At 48.8% G+C, this 18,167-nt stretch overlaps 1 protein-coding gene across 4 annotated transcripts in view; it reads left to right on the top strand.

The window, feature by feature from the left end:
- The window catches only part of ehbp1 (EH domain binding protein 1), a 76,300-nt gene that overhangs the window by 32,381 nt on the left and 25,752 nt on the right, over positions 1-18,167 (top strand). For 2 of the 4 annotated variants that reach the window (XM_062566464.1, XM_062566461.1), the window contains exons 7-12: positions 665-804; positions 1,687-1,791; positions 2,704-2,841; positions 3,302-3,566; positions 5,196-5,418; positions 17,482-17,660. In XM_062566464.1, coding sequence (XP_062422448.1) covers positions 665-804; positions 1,687-1,791; positions 2,704-2,841; positions 3,302-3,566; positions 5,196-5,418; positions 17,482-17,660 — 1,050 coding nt within the window. The remainder of the gene's footprint in view (positions 1-664; positions 805-1,686; positions 1,792-2,703; positions 2,842-3,301; positions 3,567-5,195; positions 5,419-17,481; positions 17,661-18,167) is intronic. The other 2 variants (XM_062566462.1, XM_062566463.1) reach the window with 2 other exon arrangements.

Genomic DNA, 18,167 nt, shown 5'->3' with positions numbered 1-18,167 from the left:
CGGCGGGTCGATGGAGCGTAACCCTTGTTAACCCTTCGGGGAATGATGTCGACGACACACAAACAAACTCAATCACACCAGTTCAAATGAGCCTGCGGGCCTGGGAAGCACCAAACACAAAGGACAGAGGGGAGGATACACTGATTGGGATGGAGCGCTGGTTTTGGAGGGACTGATAGGAGAGGAGGGGAGGAGGAGGGTGGGGGGGGGGGCAGAGGGAGGGAGTACACAAGACAACATAAAATACAAGGAATACTGTAGAAAGCTGATGCGTCTGTGAGCAAAGTGATGGTGAGATGGAAAGAATGGATGAACGGGTGGTTGGGAAAGAGCAAGAGAGAAGGTTCCATGACAGACAAAAGCCTGCGATGTGTCTACAGGTCTGAAGAGGTGGAGATGGAAGGAAGGAAGGAAGGATGGAGGGATATAATAATCCTTGTATGTGAGATAGTTAATGGCACCTGAGTTGGTGAGAGCTCAGGGTGGAACCATCAGCCGGTGCATTCAAAATACATCGCTGATTTATTTAGTCCATTTGTGCTTTGTTTTCTCTCAGTTGTTGACGTATTTAGGGTTCATCACCTTAACTGTTGTCTTTTTAAAACCATCACGTGCATCTGTTTGGATCGGGCTGAACATTTGTCTCCTGGTTTGCGTGGTGCAGTGACGAGGACATGCAGAGCCTGGCCAGCCTGATGAGCATGAAGCAGGCCGACATCGGCAACCTGGACGACTTTGAGGAGGAGAATGAGGACGACGAGGAGAACCGGGTTAACCAGGAGGAGAAGGCCGCCAAAATCACAGGTGACTGGCTTTATTATTTCAAAGTTAATTGATGACTGAACTCCTCCCCCCCCCAGATTACTGCTGAGCGGGCACCGTGATTTTGTCCTCAACTTAAAATCTCTGTTTGCTTCTTTCTTGATTTCTGCTCCTACACGTGTGCATGGTTGCGTACTAAAGATTATAAATTCATGAGTTTCCTTTACAGTGTCTCGTCTGCTTCTTTTGCCTAAGCTTTAAGCCCCCCCCCCCCCCCCCACACACACACACACACACACACTGCGGCGTACTTCTATACGTGCGCGTTGGGGTTCATTCTGTGATCTCATACATGGGACTCGGTGCTTCCTGCTTTGCTTAATCCAACTTTTCTTCATGTTAAGCTTCATGCTCCCCCCCCCCCCCCCTTTCTTCTGCCTTCCCCGCTCATTGTCTATTTTTATGTGTATGCATTGAGCGCCTACAGCAATGCTTCACTACCGTTGCTGCTCTGAATCAAAGGCCTGGCCAAGCTGCCAAACCCCCCCCCCCACACACACATTCCCCTCATGGATGCCACCCAACCAACAAGCCGCACTAGCACTACTAACGCTAGAAGAACCCTGCAGAACAAATGTCCCCCTTTACTCCACTATGTACACATGACGCCTAAAAAATGGATGTTTTACATCTTCATGAATAGATTTAGTGTGTCGTTTGTGATTCTCTGTGTGTGGGTGTGGGTGTGGGGAAGGGGGGGGGGTGAAATGTGCAGACAGCTAGAAAACATCACAAGTTAAAAATAAATTCAGAAATAGAGCACAACAGCAAATATTACAACCACAAAGTTCATAGTGTGTGTGTTAAGCTGCCTTGTTCAATGCTATTCTTCCTCCCTTCCTGTTATGGCCCTCTCCTTTACAGAGATAGTAAACCAGTTGAATGCCCTCAGCTGCTTACATGATGATGATGATGGTCTCCTAAAGCGAGCTTGCAAAGCAACCGCTAAGCCCGCCGCTTCCTCCCAAGGTCTTTTTTTCACCTTTCTCTGACCCCCCCCCATCCTGTGATCCTGACTCCTCTCCATTTCTCTCCATGGTTTTATTTTTCTTAATCCTTCTTTTTCCAGCTCTCCTCTCTTTTTGTTTCTCTCTGACTCAAGCGTCTCATCCCCTGATCCTCCTCCACGTTGGTATTTTGATGGTGTTGTTGTCATGTGGTCTTCCCAGTTTATGTTGGTCCATGTGGTGATGTCATCACTTGTTTGGTTACTATTTTTTTTTTTTTGTATCTTTTTCTCACCGTGTTGTTTACTGCATTTAGTAGTGAACCAGTTGAACAAACAAAAAGTACACAAAAACACACTAACGTCTCTTCCGGAAGACTCCGGTTAATTCACACGTATTATTTGAATCTTCATCTTGGGTCTACTTAGCGTCGCTCTGCTACGTCACACACCCACCCACACGCCAACGTGCACGTTCCACAGGCCCAAAATGACCCTGCATATAGGCAGAGGGACACTTTCTCACGTAGCCTAGCACCCTGCCCCCCCCCCCCCAAACCCTTTTTAAACTTGACCCACGATTGAGCCCCAGTGAGGGCGATGAAGATGAAGCGGACTGTTCTCCACCCTCTCCAGCTGGGATCTCCATGGCAACTCCCACAGCCTTCACCGTCGCCCCCAGTAACCCTCGTGGCCCGCACCAGTTTTCCCAGAATGCCCCTGCTGTACTTGCATTGAAGGGTCTGAGCAGCCCCCAGACGTTTAGGCAGCGCTCCGCCAGCGAGACGGACTCTCACAAGACTCAATGGTTCACTGCAAATTGCAGATATTCTTTTGTATTTCTTTCATTTTGGGACCTTTATTGTTTTCTGGCTGTTTTTTGTTTCCCCCTCTGTGGCGTGTGTTTGACTTCCTTTTTGATCTTATGGCCACAGAGCTCATTAACAAGCTGAACTTCCTGGAAGACGAGGATCTGGAAGCGTCTCCGGCCATGTGCACCAATCCCTTCGCCGGGGGCGACGACGACCTCCACCCAAACCACCACAACCCGTTTGGTGACCCTGACGAGGAAGGCATGTTCCATCTGACTCATCGCGCTGGATGGGTGGATTTAGATGTGTTTGTTTTGGGGAGTGTCTGTGGGTTTTTGGAGGTGCACATACCTGGAATGTGTGTGTAGTCATGTATAGCGAGAAGGCCTCAACGCTTTCACTCAGACAGCTAAACCAATATTTTTGTCTGACCACCTGAGTAGCCAGGTGTATTATGGAACACACACACACACACACACACACACACACACACACATAGAGCTCGCACTTTGATGGCTGTCCCTTCAATCGAGTCTTATTGTCTGTAGGAGTCTGGCATTCTGCTTTCTTTTGCATCATGTTTTTGATCTCCTAATCATCTTCTTTGGTATGGTACGGATAAACAAGCTGCTAGCTAAAGTGAGGAGATGGAGGGAGACATTGTGGCGGTCTTAAATGTCTCGTTCAGTCCGTCTCTCTCTCTCCTCTCGGGCCGAAACAGAACTTCCTGCCCAGCCGGCGCCGAGGCATCAGGTCGACGACGATTCCCTCTTCGACCACGACTCGTCGAATCCGTTTGACGAGCCGGACGAAGCCGGGACCGCACCCCCCCCGGGGAACCCCTTCGATGAGCTCGACCGGGACGCCGACCTCCAGCCGGACCCGGAACCGCCAAAGCCCAGGCCGAGGAAAGGAGTGCGGCCTGTCGACATGAGCAAGTACTTGTACGCCGACACCTCTCACAACGAGGAGGAGGAGCTCGATGAGTAAGACCTTACGTCTCCATTATGTCCCATTTCTTCACCTTACTCCAGTACATGTAATCAGCTCCCTCTGACTAGAAGGAGACCTGACTCCCTCTGTAGGTCTCCAGTACATTCAGTGTTGCACGGTGCACCTGTGTGAGTCAGAGTAGAGAGGCGTGTGTTTTTTATTCTGCTCGAGGCGTTCAAAATGGCTTCTGACATGGTCCCGTGTGTGTTGAGTTTCCCGAACTAGAAGCGTTCTGGAAGGATTCAGGCTTCCCAGCTTGGTGGCTGTTGGCAGGCCGAGTCCTGTAAGAAACCCTCCTTATAAATGGGTACTTGTGACCCCCCCCCTCCCCCTCCCCCTCCCCATCAGGGCAGAGTGACGAGGCAGCTCTTTCAACAGGAACAAGGGCCCTGTTGTTCCTCTGCATTCTTTAACCTTGTCTCCCTCCTTTCTCTCCAATGTCGTCCCCCCCCCCCCCCCCCCCATACTTTCTCCTCACTGTTAACCCGAGTGACTCAATCAGTGAAAGCAGAGCTGCTGGTGACCCTGAGCTTTGAGAAGTAAAAGGAACTGGTCCTAACATTGGTTATGCTACTAAACTCCCTATCCACACTAGTAGGTTTTTAAGACACTCTCGATCCATAGATCCATGTCACATGACCATCCCACACTAGCGCCATGCGCTTCAGAGCTGGGACACGACGCGTGGAGACGACTGAATGTAAACTTGTGGATTTGGGCTGTTGAGCGAAGCCGTCTGAAGCAGGTTGTGGACTGTTTCCTTTGCTCCGTCTCTTCCACCCGGAGCAGTCGCTGTGCAGAATGGGGGGGGGGGGGAGTTCAAGAGGGCAGCGCGCTGTTTTGACTGGAGCCCTTTCACGTGTCTTTTAGCCAGCGCTGGTCCGTTAGAGCTGCTCTAAAGGCCGGACGCATTTCTTTTCTTCCCTGCGTATCGCTGTGCGCTTAGGTATACACTGAGTGGCTCTAACCTCCTCTTTCAGGCTGATACCTAGTCAATCAGCCCCCCCCCCCCTCTCTCTTTCTCACCCTCGCCCCCACCCTCTCCATCCAATCTCTTGTTTGTAGAGGATTGCCTGTTGCACGTTGAGTGAAAGTCTCAATGCCGTGCCCCTGCTTTCAGTGGCACAAGCATGCCTGTATATTGATAACACACTGGTGTGTGTGCGTCCGTGTGTGTGTGCTTATGTCCGTCAGTCTGTCAGTGGTCCACCTTGGGCAGCAAGGATATGAGGTCACGCAGAGCTGACCTCGGTGCACCTGCATCTTCTATTACCTTACTGCTCAGTGTGTGCTGTTCATTGTACTGCGCCCAACTCTAGTTCCCATGATGCAATTTCCTCGTGTTTAACCAAACAATGGGTAGAAATTGTGTTGCTAATGTTTCTTTGTAATGTCTCTATAATGCGTCATGTCCAGAAAGTGTTGTTTTTGTGTTTTTTTGTTCTGCAAAACTCAGCAGTGTTAATTTATTTAACTGCTTGTCTTTGAGGCCAAATGTCATAAACATTTGAATTATTTCCCACTCCTCTATCTGTACACATCACTATAATCAATTAAACCATTATTATACCATTAAAAAGTAACACTTTTATTTATTTTTCTGTTTCCTCTCGCGTCCCCAGATCCAACCCGTTCTACGAGCCGAGGACATCCAGCCCCGAGCGGACCCCCGCCGCCGGCCTCTCCCCAGACTTGGGCAGCGGCCAGAAGAGGAGGGCTCCCCCGCCCCCGAGTTCTGGCACAAGTCCGCCCGGACCGGGGCTGGAGAGGGAGAGAACCCAGCCGGTCGGGCCCGGCCCGGTCGCAGCGCTGATGGGGAGAGAGCTGGCCTCCTTCTCCCCGAAGGTAACCAGGCTGTGATTCATCACAACGGGACGGTTCAATGCAACACTGTTATACCCACAAACAACTTTTATTTAAACTTTGCCTCTCACGTTATCATATGGACGTACCAGAGGTTTAATTCTGATTCCATTAAATCCTCAGTAATATTCATCAGATACAATAAATGTAACATTCTAGATGGGAACATTTAAACACAAACAGAATGTGTGTGTGTGTGTGTGTGTGTGTGTGTGTGTGTGTGTGTGTGTGTGTGTGTGTGTGTGTGTGTGTGTGTGTGTGTGTGTGTGTGTGTGTGTGTGTGTGTGTGTGTGTGTGTGTGTGTGTGTGTGTGTGTGTGTGTGTCCACATCCAGTGGGCCTTACATTAGCTTTCTTTCCGCCTGTACAATCCCATCTTCTGTCCCATTCTTTATGCTCACAGAACTCCACAGCCCCTCATTTGCATTTAGGTATTTGTTTATTGGGGTGTTTTCGTATGTTTATTTATTTATTTAAATGAGGAAAATCATGGCTGGGTCTAATTAAATGGCTGATGGTCACACACACTCACGGCAGGAGTCAGACCACTGGTGGGGAATGATTGGCTGGGGGGGGGGTAAAATGTGTGTGTGGATAGGAGCTCAATGAGCCTATGTGGGGCTTAAACACAGGGGGCTTAACTACAGCAGAGCGATCACAAGGGGGTGTTGACCCCCTGTGCGCACACCCACCCACAGACACACACTGTATACAGTTACATTCTCTCTCACACACACACACACACACAGGTTCCCCCTCCCCCTGCAGCTGGATAGCTAACTGTTTTAGTGTAGCTGGGCGGTGATGCTGGCCGTCCATGTAATTATGGCACAGTGCCTTTATCACCCAGCTGCAGTTGCCTGTGACCGTGGGTGAGGGGGCCTAAACCACTTTAATTACCCAGAGCCAGTGGCCTGTGGTGGGCCACACTTCGCCGAGAGATGCCCCGGCCTCTGGAGCCGGGAGGTGGGGGGAGGGAGGGATGCAAAGAATGACTTGTGGGTGAGGATTGAAGAGGACGAGGGGGGGGGGGGGGAGAAGAATAGGTGGAAGATAGTGAAGGGTAAGGAGGAGGAGGAGGAGGGGGTGATGGTCGGGGAATAGTAGAAGGCGAGATATGATGTTCACAGTAAACAAGGAAGGCCTACAGGGTTTGTTGACATATACAGCGAGTGTGAATGAGTTTTTCTTTCTTATTCTCACAGAGCACCACAACACACACACACACACACACACACACACATGCACACGCCTCAGCCATGTGTAGGCTGCGAGATGACCTTTGAATGTATGAAGTCAGAGAGGATTAAGAGGAGACATTCCCCCTATGAGAGGCCGAGACAAAACACATCGCTGCACTACGAGTGTGTGCAGAGTATAGACGTGTGTGTGTGTCTGTGTGTGTGTGTGTGTGTGCGCTTGCATGCATGTTTCTATCTTAGTTTTTCTAGCACGCCTCAGGCTCAGTTCACTGAGTTATAACCTTCCCCCAAAACACAGCTCCCCTCCCTCATATGAGAGGTTTCAAGGTGTGTGTGTGTGTGTGTGTGTGTGTGTGTATTCTCCATTTATATTTCTCCCCACCAACTCTTCATGTAGACAATTGCAATGCAAGGCCGAGATAAAAAACACAGACAACTGGGTCCAATCTCGCAGTGTGAACATACAAATTGATATATTGAAAGCCGCTGTACATTCCCAACCTGCCCTGAAGGGGACCAATCGTCTCGTTTGTGTTCCGTTAAATGAAATCTGAGAAGTCTCCACCAAACCAAGGAGAGATTTGCGCTCCTGGAATCCCATTTACATTTTCTCTTTCATTTATTGGGCTCGGTGGCCTCAGCGTGAAGGCGTGATAATATTCCGCTGGGGGAGAAGCGGGTCAGCCACTATAATACTTTATGTCGTAGCATATAGTGTTCAAACTAAACTCTCTCTTCCTTGTCTTGGAACTAAACTCTTATTAAACATTAACCCCCCCACACACACACACACACTCCTGTGGCAGCCTGTGGAGAATCGGGGCGTGTACGGGACATATGTTGCTCGCCCACTTGCTCCGTACACAGTTATTACACGTATGGATTTACATTAAGCTCTGACAAGAGCTCAAAGCTCAGCAGACGGGACGGGATGCGATGGCATGAAGATGTGGGGAAGGGGGGGGGGGGGTTTCATCTCGAGACAGTCCAGTGGGATCGATGCTTAGCAAATTTACATTTAGCACGCAGGGTTTAGAGATGCAAATCGGCAGAGGCTTCAAAAGCATTTTGTTCACATAGAATTCAATGTGGCTTTTTCCTTCTGAGGTCGACGTGCGATGCATCATGTGCACGTTTTACGTGCATTATTGCTGTTGTAGGAGCGTTCTTAGATGTTGTTTGTTTAGGACACTGGGTTCCACTGTAACAGTGCAGCTTCTCCCAGCTGGACCAACAGGAAGCAAAGTGTGGGTCACTCTGCTGAGGCGTCAGAACGTCGTCCCTGTCCTCTTTGAAGGACGGTGTTCTCTTCGCCGGGTTCTTGAGGGATCACAGCCGTCCACGTTCCTGTCTGGCAAATGCAGATCCTCAGAAAGGAGTGGAGTTTAGGTTTAGCATCTGTGAAGGAGCCGGAAGGGTGGAAACGCTTGTGGGATTAATGTAAATGAAGCGGGGGGTTCCTGTTGGGCGGGTCGCGAGCCCTGTCTGGTCCGATTCAGTCCATCTCTTCTCCCGGTGATTCAGTGATCCCTGGCTCCCTCGTCTCCGTTTCATCTCCATCTCTATTCCACATTGAGACCGCTGCGCACTTACATTCTCTGATCTTTAGGATATTCATCAAGTTTCCGCTTCATGAAGTATTTGTCCTTATTTTCATATGAAGAAAGAAGACTGAAGGGAAAAGTTTAAACTGAAAAGTTGTATATTGCCTTGACATATACTCAGGGAAAGAGTAAGCCTTTAAAACTTAAAGCTGCTGTTGCTCTCCTCTCCATTTGGATGCTGGTGTCGCTGATGGCTTCATAGGAGACAAGGTGACAAAGTATAAAGTTATCTTTTCATCTCTTTCCTCCTTTTTTCCCCGTCGCTTTTCACACGCTTGTTCTTTCCAGAGTGAGAGGTGTGTTCCTCTTCCTCCCCTTCAGTTGAAGGGCTTGTGTGATTACTTATGTTAATCAAAGGGTTCAAATTAAATAGAGCTTTTTTTTGCAGGTTGTGAGAGCTCCTGTGCCGTTGGGGGGGGAGGCAGAGGCCAGAGCTCTCCTTCCTCTCCCAGACTTTGTTTTCACAGCCCCTCCTTCAGTTCACACTGCCTCCAAATTGAAATTAGAATAAATTAACATTATTTAATTGGGTTCGCAGAAGGCTGCGATGTTTCTTAATTAGCTTTCGGGGGGTTTGCGGCAGGAGAGCCGACCGCGTGCGCACGGCCAAGTGCTGCCGCAGTCGGATTGGCGGCTGAGACAAACGTTTTTTTGGAGGACAGGCGGAAGCCCGAGGGGACGAGGACGTCCATCCGTGCTCTTCTGATCTTCGCCCCGGTCCAAGGTCTGCCGCCTCGTTATCATTGCATCCGGTCCAAAGTTTTTCCGTCTTCTCTGATAACTTTCGCTCACCTTTGACAAAGAATCTCAGACGCGAGGAAAGCACAAAGAAAGTTGCTACTACGATACTTTAGTTCTACCCTTTAAGAGTGTCGTTGGCATAAATCAAAGACGAGTCACTACATCTACTTGGTTTCCTTTGCCTTTTCTTCATCGTTCAGCAGGAGAAACACTGCACATCTGGCTCCATCGAGGCTGGATCTAGAATGTCCAGTGGGACACAGGGGAGCTGTGTCTCTGACATTTCAGAACCGGGACGAGTCCGTGCGGCCCATTTCTGAAACCTAGCTGGGCCGCATTCCCTAAACTGTGTAACACTAGGAGAATAATCCCCGAGAGGAGTGAGGCTCAGTCCCTCTCAATGTCTTCATTTTGCCCCTGCGCGGACCCCTCCCCAGCCCTTATTGGTCTGTCATTGGATCTTGTGGGAGAGAGCAGACCCGGTCTCCTCTGTCAGGCTGCGCTTGTGGGATCTCTGGGCTTCCTGTCGTCGTCTCCTGCTGCGGGGCATCGCTGTCATCGGTGGGGGGGGGGCGGCTTGTAGACTGGACACACAAGTCTGAAGGGGTGTTTGGATGAGGCAAAGTTGTGCGTCAGTGTTAGGATAGAAAATGGGTTTGAAATGACATTCCAGAGAAATCTAAAATATGGAATACCCAATGTGCATCCAGGTATTTTTCACAATGAGATTTTCTACACGGTTGCCTTGAAAGTGGGTTGAGAGGGAGGTTTTGATCCAGTTACTGTAATGCGGCTATCGTTTCTCCACCTCTTCCTCTGTTGGGTGCACGTGGAGTTCACAAGTTAAGCACTGCGAACGGCTCACTCTCCTCAATACCCGCGCCGACTGGTGTAAAAGGGCCTTCCGCAAAGCGCCACTTGTAATCTGCCTTTGGTAAGTCCTCCTTAGTTTTATCTGCCAAGGATTACCTCACAGGAGAGAACGAAGGGAGGCGCGGAGCGAGCGAGAGAGAAATGAAAAGCAAGTCAAACAGAAAAACAATGAAGATGGAAGAAAATGAAAACAACATCGCTGTGTAATCTCTGAAGGAGAGAGAGAGAGAGACCTGCTTTGGAGTTGAAGGGAGGGTTCCCTCGCCACTCATTTAGAGAGGGAATTGACTAATCCCTCCGTGATTGATGTGTGCTATGAGAGGCTCTGTAGCAGACTAATGGGGCTTATGAGGATGACCACAAAGTCCTTTGTGTGTGTATGAACAACTTCTATGTGTGTCCTTCCATCCAATGGCCACAGAGGCCGTGGGTTTGAGTGACATGGCGGCCCAAGAAGGGGTAACTTTAGCTTAATCTGGTCTTAATCTGCCCCAGTCTTCCAGGTGTGTGTGGGTTTAAAACCACGGAGGATACAGGGTCTTTTTTGGGGAGGGTTTTGAGGGGGCTTCGGGTGCAGAGGTAGAAGTCCCTGCACTTGAAAACTCCTTTGACCTGGAGAAGGTCTAAACCCCCCCCGCCCCCCCCCTCCCGACACACATTGAGAGACAGCGCTCACTTAGTCATTCCATACCTTCCTCCCGTCATCCTTAAGCTGCCCCGCTACATTTTAATTGAATTAAACCAACCGTTCGCTGTAATTTAAAAAGGACCTTAGAAGTACCTTCTGAATTAGTCTGAGTGATTTGTCTTTCAAATTGTGTGTGTGGGTGTGTGTGTGGGTGTGTGTGGTTGTGTGTGTGTGTGTGTGTGTGCGCGCACTCTGTGTTTGAGGAAAGGAGAGCGAGTGTAGAAATGATAAGGCTTTAATTGCCTCTTCATAAAGCCCTGCACCCCTCCCCTCTTGGACTGTTATGGTATGCAGGTGTGCGCTCTTTAGTGCTATAGGAAATACTAAGTGGCGTCTTCGGCTTTTAATAGCAGCACCGTGTGTGGGAACCAGATTTGATCACATGGTCCGGCCTGGTTCATAATCAGACTCCACTGCAGGTTTGCACTCTTTTAACGGTAGCTAGCGCCGGTTAGCTGGGACCCATTTGGCTTCACCAAGACACATCAATCAAGAGAGAAGGAGTGATTTTCTCATATGGGCCAGAGGAGTCATCCCTTAACTTTGTTATCTCAGTTAGTCAAACATGACTAAGTCAAAGGAGCATGCTAACATTAGCATGTTAGCGTATTTAACAACCCAAGACCACAAAACCCATCATGTATGTTGACGTCATTGTGTGTATGAAGTGTGTATCACACCTTCTTTTCCTCTTCGTCTTTTTACTTTCTCCTCACACTCCGGATGCTCTTGTCCTGCTCTCCCCGTTTGCTGTATCCTCCCCCGCCACACCCTCCCTCCTCCTCCTCCTCCTCTCTGTGTGTGTGTGTGTGTGTGTGTGTGTGTGTGTGTGTGTGTGTGTGTGTGTGTGTGTGTGTGTGTGTGTGTGTGTGTGTGTGTGTGTGTGTGTGTGTGTGTGTGTGTGTGTGTGTGTGTGTGTGTGTGTGTGTGTGTGTGTGTGTGTGTGTGCGTGCGTGCGTGCGTGCGTGCGTGCGTGTGTGCGCATGTGTATTCTGATCGGGAGTCAAAGGGGTGACTTTGTAATTATGTTCATTTTAATTGGCTGTGCTATCACCCCTCTCATCACTTTGGAGCCCACGCTGCGCTGGACAATGGCAGTCTGCAGTGGGGGGGGTTACACAACTGCTGTGTCAAGACCCCTACACACACAAACCACACACACACTAAGGCTCAGTCAGCCTCTTTACCTGCAGAACATAATTCCTAAAGTGGCCTCCTTAATGAGTTTTCCCTGCCCAGGCTGAGATTAATTGATAAATGGCGGCGTTATCATCTCTGCTGATCTCTGAATCCATTGCACCACTAATTTGTTTGTTGAAGATGGCAGTTAAAGGAGATTAACACGTTATAGATTTATAAGAGCCCCCCACTCCCGCTCCTTCTCTCCCTCCTCTCAAAGCGTAGTTATTTATCTTTACATTCTTTTAGAATCTCGGTGCTACAACATACTTTGAGGAGCTTGATACCAAATACTGAATGTTGTGTATTCATGATGTGAAGGGAAGGTCATTGCCTGGCTGATAGTATGTGATTTCAGGTATAAACTCATACTGACGTTTCCAACGGCCATATGTAGTCTTGTTCACAATATCATTTTAATATTGATATATTGGGCAGAACCTTGGAGTTCTGCAGATATTAAAGCTTACGTCAATGTTTGAAAGTTTGAAAACATCTGATCCCTGGTATAATGGATTCTTTTTTATTGATTGATGTGAGGGTCCCCGGCTACATGTCATGAATACGACTTGGTAGAGACTCTGATGGAGGAGGAGGAGCCATACAGACGGGGTTTGAACCCTCATTCGGAACGGTTGAAATGTAATTTTATTAAAAGGACCAATAGGAAGGAAGAGATGGAGGTGGACGTATCCGGCAGCTTTACTAGTCTTGTTTGGTCCCTAACTGGATCCTAACACACACACACACACACACACACACACACACACACTCTCAATCCCAAACCCACTCGCCCTGCACGTCGTCGCAGCCAAAGCTAATTTGCAGAGGCGTGAGTGTGGGTAATGCTACGAGCTAAAGCTGCTGCTTACACCGCATTATGCCCCCGTGATGTGTAGGGGGTGTAGGGAGGGGGGGGGTTGCTACACGCTGGCACACTTTGTCTGCTGCCTCCTCCAAACTGTGTTCCTTCATTTGTGTGTCCTCTGCGGTTCTTTTTTTGCACGGTTATGCTTTTGGAGCAAAATGGTCCTGGAAAAGAGAACCGCTTTTTCTTCTCATCTTTGCATTTTACATCTCGGTAGCCAACTGCCAAAAGGGCCTCTGTCTTGGCCTGCAGGGTCACTGCGAGATGGGAAGCATATCTGTTTCTCAGCAAACCCCCCCCCCCCGACATTACCACCCCCGCCATCATGCCTGTATTTGCAGTGAATGAACAGTGGGAACAAAGAGCAGCGAGTTTTCAAAGGTCTCAGCGAGCTCTCAGGTGGAAAGAGTCATCGTTCACACCTGTTCCCACACATGAAAGCATGCAAGACTTAAATAAACCGGCCTCACACACACTCGCTCTCACGGCTCTCTGGAAGCTGATTACAACTGTAATGCGATATATCCTTTGTATGTTAATGTGTGTAATTTTTCACGCTACATTTGCTCTCCTCTCCTGTTCCTCCCTTCTTTCCCCATTGTTCCAGCCACTCCTCATCTCTATTTACATAATTGAACTTTTGATTGGACTCTGCCGCTCTCATGCAGGCGACGTTTGAAATCCGAAGCGTAATTTCATTGGCGAGGCGGCGGCGAGGTGATGGAGGCGTTCATGTTTCCTTCTTCTTTTTACATTTCTTTCTAACGCGCAGAGGTCGGGACGCAGATTAAAGCAAATGTCGGGATTGGATTGAACGTGTAATTGAGCGTCTTGGTAGTTGGAGCCCGGCCAATCAGACGAGAGCAGGAGGTCCTTCCTGCAGCAGGATGGACAGACCTGTTAAGTTCCCCCCCCCCCCCCCCCGTTATCCTTGTGAGAAGGTATTACTGTTTTCTGTGTGTGTGTGTGTGTGTGAGTGTATTTGTCTGCATCTTGAGTAACAGCAATGTTGCTGTTTACCTTTTTTGTTTGCTTTTTACTGTGTGTGTGTGTGTGTGTGTGTGTGTGTGTGTGTGTGTGTGTCTTTGTACTCTTTTATTTTTCCAGCCGGAGGCTCCTTGAGCGGATTACAAGTTTTAAAGAGTCTGAGATTCATCACCTCCTCCAATGTGACATTGTGACGGTGCTTTGAAGCCATGGGGGGTCGGGGGGGGGGGGGGGCTCCGGAGCTCTTCTCCCTCACAGAGTCGTGGGTTCGGGTCGAGGCCAGTTAGGTTTCCATCGGAGCGGTTCGCCCCGGACACAAAGCCCATTTTCACTCTCTTTTGTCACTTAGTTGTTTAAAATGCCATGTGACTTTTGTTTGCATTTCTTTACTCCTTTTAACAAACAGACCCAACAAGTAGAGTGTGCTTTGTATTAGGACACATAGAAGGAACAAACACGAATAGCTTGAGACCCGTAGCCGTACTAGTGTGTGAAAGAACGGGTTTATCTAAACCGTGAACATACGACGGCCCACTTTAAGTAGTGCAATGACTCTACTGAGTGGTTTGATGCTTCAAAGCTTCATCCATAACGTCCACATAGCTGCACAGCTTCTCCTCCTCCAGGTGCTCAATCTGTGTTTCAAACGTGTTCCCTTCCACTCGTCCCCGTGTCTCAGGGGTTTCTGACCTCTTAAAGGCACCATACAGTAATTCTGTCCTCATGCTGCAGATATTGGCTCACCCCCCCCCCCCCCCCCCACCCCCCCACTTCTAAAGGGAACCTTTTCCAATCTGCTACAGAATAGTTCTGGAGATCCACCTGTGACTTCTAATTTTCCATATCAGGGTTCATCCGCCTTTTACTCCCTAAATCACATCGACACCCAAAGTCCCCCCGACAACAGGAACCTGGATGCTTCCATTCCCAGGTTTCCACCTATCTTGTCATTCAGTCATTGTAGTGAGCTTACCCCCCCCCCCCCCTCCCCAAACCTTTTTTTCGTCTTTCTTTGCCCCGTCTGATGTATGTTGTTGACACCGAGGCATCAGAAATAATGGAATCTCTTGTCAGTGTCTTGTATTTTTCCGCCCAAGCTGTTAGCGCTGTGTGTAATAGCAGCACGGAGGAGGAGGCGGGGGGGGGAAGGGGGGGTTATGAGCCACTGATAGTAATGAAGGTTGCCTTTTCATTTTTTAATATGGAATGTTTGTGGGCCGAGGCAATGCTCTCCGCTAATCCTCCCCTCGAGCCGAGCTGGTTACATGGACGCACACACACACACACACACACACACCCTGGTGACATTCACATAGACAGATAAAAGACACACACACACACGTATGTGCACACCCTCCTTTAGGCTAGACAGCAAACTGTTTGGTGAGTCCGCGTGCGTTTCTGTTCCCGGTGAAGACGATGCGGCGCCTGTTTAATATTTAAGGCGTTTTAACTGGACGAGAGTCACGTTCTTATAAAACCTGTTTGTAGGGCGAAAAAGCGCCCAAAGTTGAGTTAAAACATCTTTAAGTCCTCTTGGCCGTGTCCGTGTGAAATGTGTGTGTGTGTGCTTGTATGTGTTTGTGTGTGTGTATTAGAGACTACCTTTTTAAAGGTCTGTGTTTCCCACTGGCTAATATGTTGTTTTTCCTGTGTGTGTGTGTGTGTGTGCGTTCCGCCGGCTACGGTGCGGGGTCTTCGGCGCTGGAGTGTGCTCTGTGTGTCTAATTGCTTTAATAGCACCTGGTCTCTAATCCCAGGTAATTAGACGGCTACTTTCAACCGTCGCTTGAAGAAGCAGAAAGGGAAGGCCTGGAGGAAGACCACTTTACATGCACGCACACGCACGCACGCACACGCAGAGGACAGCTGGAGGAACACGTTTAGTTCAGGCTGCCATGAGGATGACTCGCTTGTGAAAGTTAAACATCTCTTCTCTTTTGAGGTCTGAATACATTACGTGATATTTTAACGTCAACTTCCTCCTTGCATCCCCCGTACAGTAAGAGCGCCGCGTTATAATCGCTATGGACTTTCTGCAACTTCCTATCTCGCGCCCCCCCCCCGTCCCCCTGCGTGTGTTTTGAGTGGCACGCAGGCATCTTCCAGGCCGCCTAAAACGTGTCTGGAGAAGCTGTGGGGAAAGGTTAAGGCCCACTTTCAACAGATGAGCCGGAAATGTCAAGTGTCTGCCCCTCGGGCCCGAGCTGCCGTCTCTCCGTACGGAGACTGCCGACGGGACGCGCACACACACACACACACACACACACTGGTGCAAAGGTTAGAGCTGCTATTAGAGATGGCCCTGCGGTCTCTTTCATCTGCTTTGGCCCTTGTGGCATGTCGGGAGTGCTCCAGGTTTGCTGGTCACAGGTTAACCTGCAACAATAGAGCAGCCCGAAGACTTCTTTCACATCGCCGCCTTCTTTTTACATGACGAACCGACTATTTGTAGTGCGTTACAACATGTCGACTGCAGGGACAAACGCATGTCTAAGAGGTGGTAAATCCTAGTTCAGGTGAAAATGAGGTTTATGTGTGGTGGCATCGAGCCAAAGCACATTTCTCTGTCCCTCTGTCCGTCTCATCATCAAGCCAATCAAATCCATAACTTTTTTACTAAAGTCACTCTTTTCTCTCCTACATCTCTCTTTTCTCTCCTACATCTCTCAATAACCTTCTGCACAAGCTTCAAGACACCTTCACAAGTTCCCCCCCAAAACTTTCCTCCCATCAGCTCAGCCTCTCTCTGTCTCTCTGCCTCCTTCCGTCTCTCCTGTTGTTGCAGTAGCAGCAAGCCGCCAACAGAGGGGGCTGGTTGGCCACCACAGACTCAGGAAGTCCCTTTGTAGCAGGCCTCATTATGTCGGTCAATATCTCTCTTACTTCACGTGTCACCAGTAAAGGTTTGACCTCTCGTGCTGTGAGATCAAACCCCACCGGGCGGTTGTCACCTCAGATAATATTGGACACTGAAACAAATCAAAACGGAAAAAAGTGGATTTATGTGTTGTTCCCGGAACAAAAAGCCTTTTTTAAAAGTCCCATCAGGGGTTTTGTTTTAATTTGAATGAAACAAAACCGATCTGTATATTTTCCTCAACGTGTTGCAATATTTAAGATATTATTGTTAATGTAGACGTCAAAGCCCTTAAAAGTCGCCTAAAACGCACGCTGTCCTGCTGTTAAGAACCATTGTTATAAGTCACATGTTAACGCGGTGCATATAATAGAAATGCTGGAGCGTGTTTCAGTGTTTTTTTGATCACGGCCTCTTAAATGTGAATTTAATCACATCTCAATGACATTTTCCCTGCCGTTCCTTTCCCGTCTGATCTGAGAGCATTAGCTCGTATCTGTCGCTCCATGAGCAGATTAGGGAACGGCCCGCTGAATAATCAGAATAGCATTCTGGATGTTCTGGACGTCGGAGGGGGAAGACCGGTGTCTCCTCGCCGCCGAGGATTTGTGGGATTTGGAGTCTGGGAGAAGAGAGAGGCTCCTAATGGCCAAGAGCTTTGGAAGCCAGATAAGACTTCAAAGGCGGGGCTAATTAATGAGATGTTTACATTATTCACGGTCATACGCTGCTTTGTGCAAGACCCTTCATTACGGCGCGTTCGTGTGTGCGTGTGCACCAATTGTGAGTCAGCATAGCAAGCTAATTGGTTGAGCGGAGGTTTGTTAAGTAAAACATTTGATCAAATAACGAACGGAGCTCAGACATGGAGGATAAAAGAAGGTGGGGGGTCTTTGTGCAGAGTAATAAGCGTTATGAGAACAGGTGGATTTTTCTTTCAGAGCGTTGGAAATCACATGAAAGTTATTCTTGCACATTATTCATGTTTGTTGTTGTTCTGTGACCCAAAAGAGCTCACACGTATTTCATGTTTTCCTCCTGCAGCCCAGCCCCGTCCCGAGCCCGGTTCTGGGAGGGAAGCCCAACGCCAGCCAGTCTCTGTTGGTCTGGTGCCGCGAGGTCACAAAGAACTACCGCGGGGTGAAGATCACCAACTTCACCACCTCCTGGAGGAACGGCCTGGCCTTCTGCGCCCTGCTGCACCACTTCAGGCCGGACGTAATGTACGGAACGCACAAGCACCAGTGTGGGGGGGTGTGGGGGGGGGGACTCGATACTCCATCTGTACGGAATGAGTTCCACACACCTGTAGCCAAACGCCGCAGGAGGAGACCTAGTTAGCCGTTAGCAGGCCCCTGCTAATATTTACTTGACACCAAGTAAATATTAGAGATAGAATTTTGCGTATCAAGACGAGAGAAATGTCTCATTGGCCTCTTTTGTAGCTTGGTATGATATTTGTCCACAACCTGTTATCACGTGTCCTGATGTCCTTCGTCTGTCATAGTGTGTGAATCAGAGGACAGATGTGTACAAACTTAAACACACAGGACACCATTTGCACATGTTACTGCACAGATGTACTTATCTCATTTGTACGCGGTTTGAATGATTTGTTTACTTTTTAAGCTGTGTATTTAACACTCAAAAGTAAATCATATGAAAAAATGCTGCAGCCCCATCAAGAGAAAACATGATCATTTATCTGAACTGTGTGTGTGTGTGTGTGT

Source organism: Pungitius pungitius, chromosome 13, assembly GCF_949316345.1.
Source record: "Pungitius pungitius chromosome 13, fPunPun2.1, whole genome shotgun sequence".
Lineage (NCBI taxonomy): Eukaryota > Metazoa > Chordata > Actinopteri > Perciformes > Gasterosteidae > Pungitius > Pungitius pungitius.
This window is presented reverse-complemented; position numbering and strand designations above follow the sequence as displayed.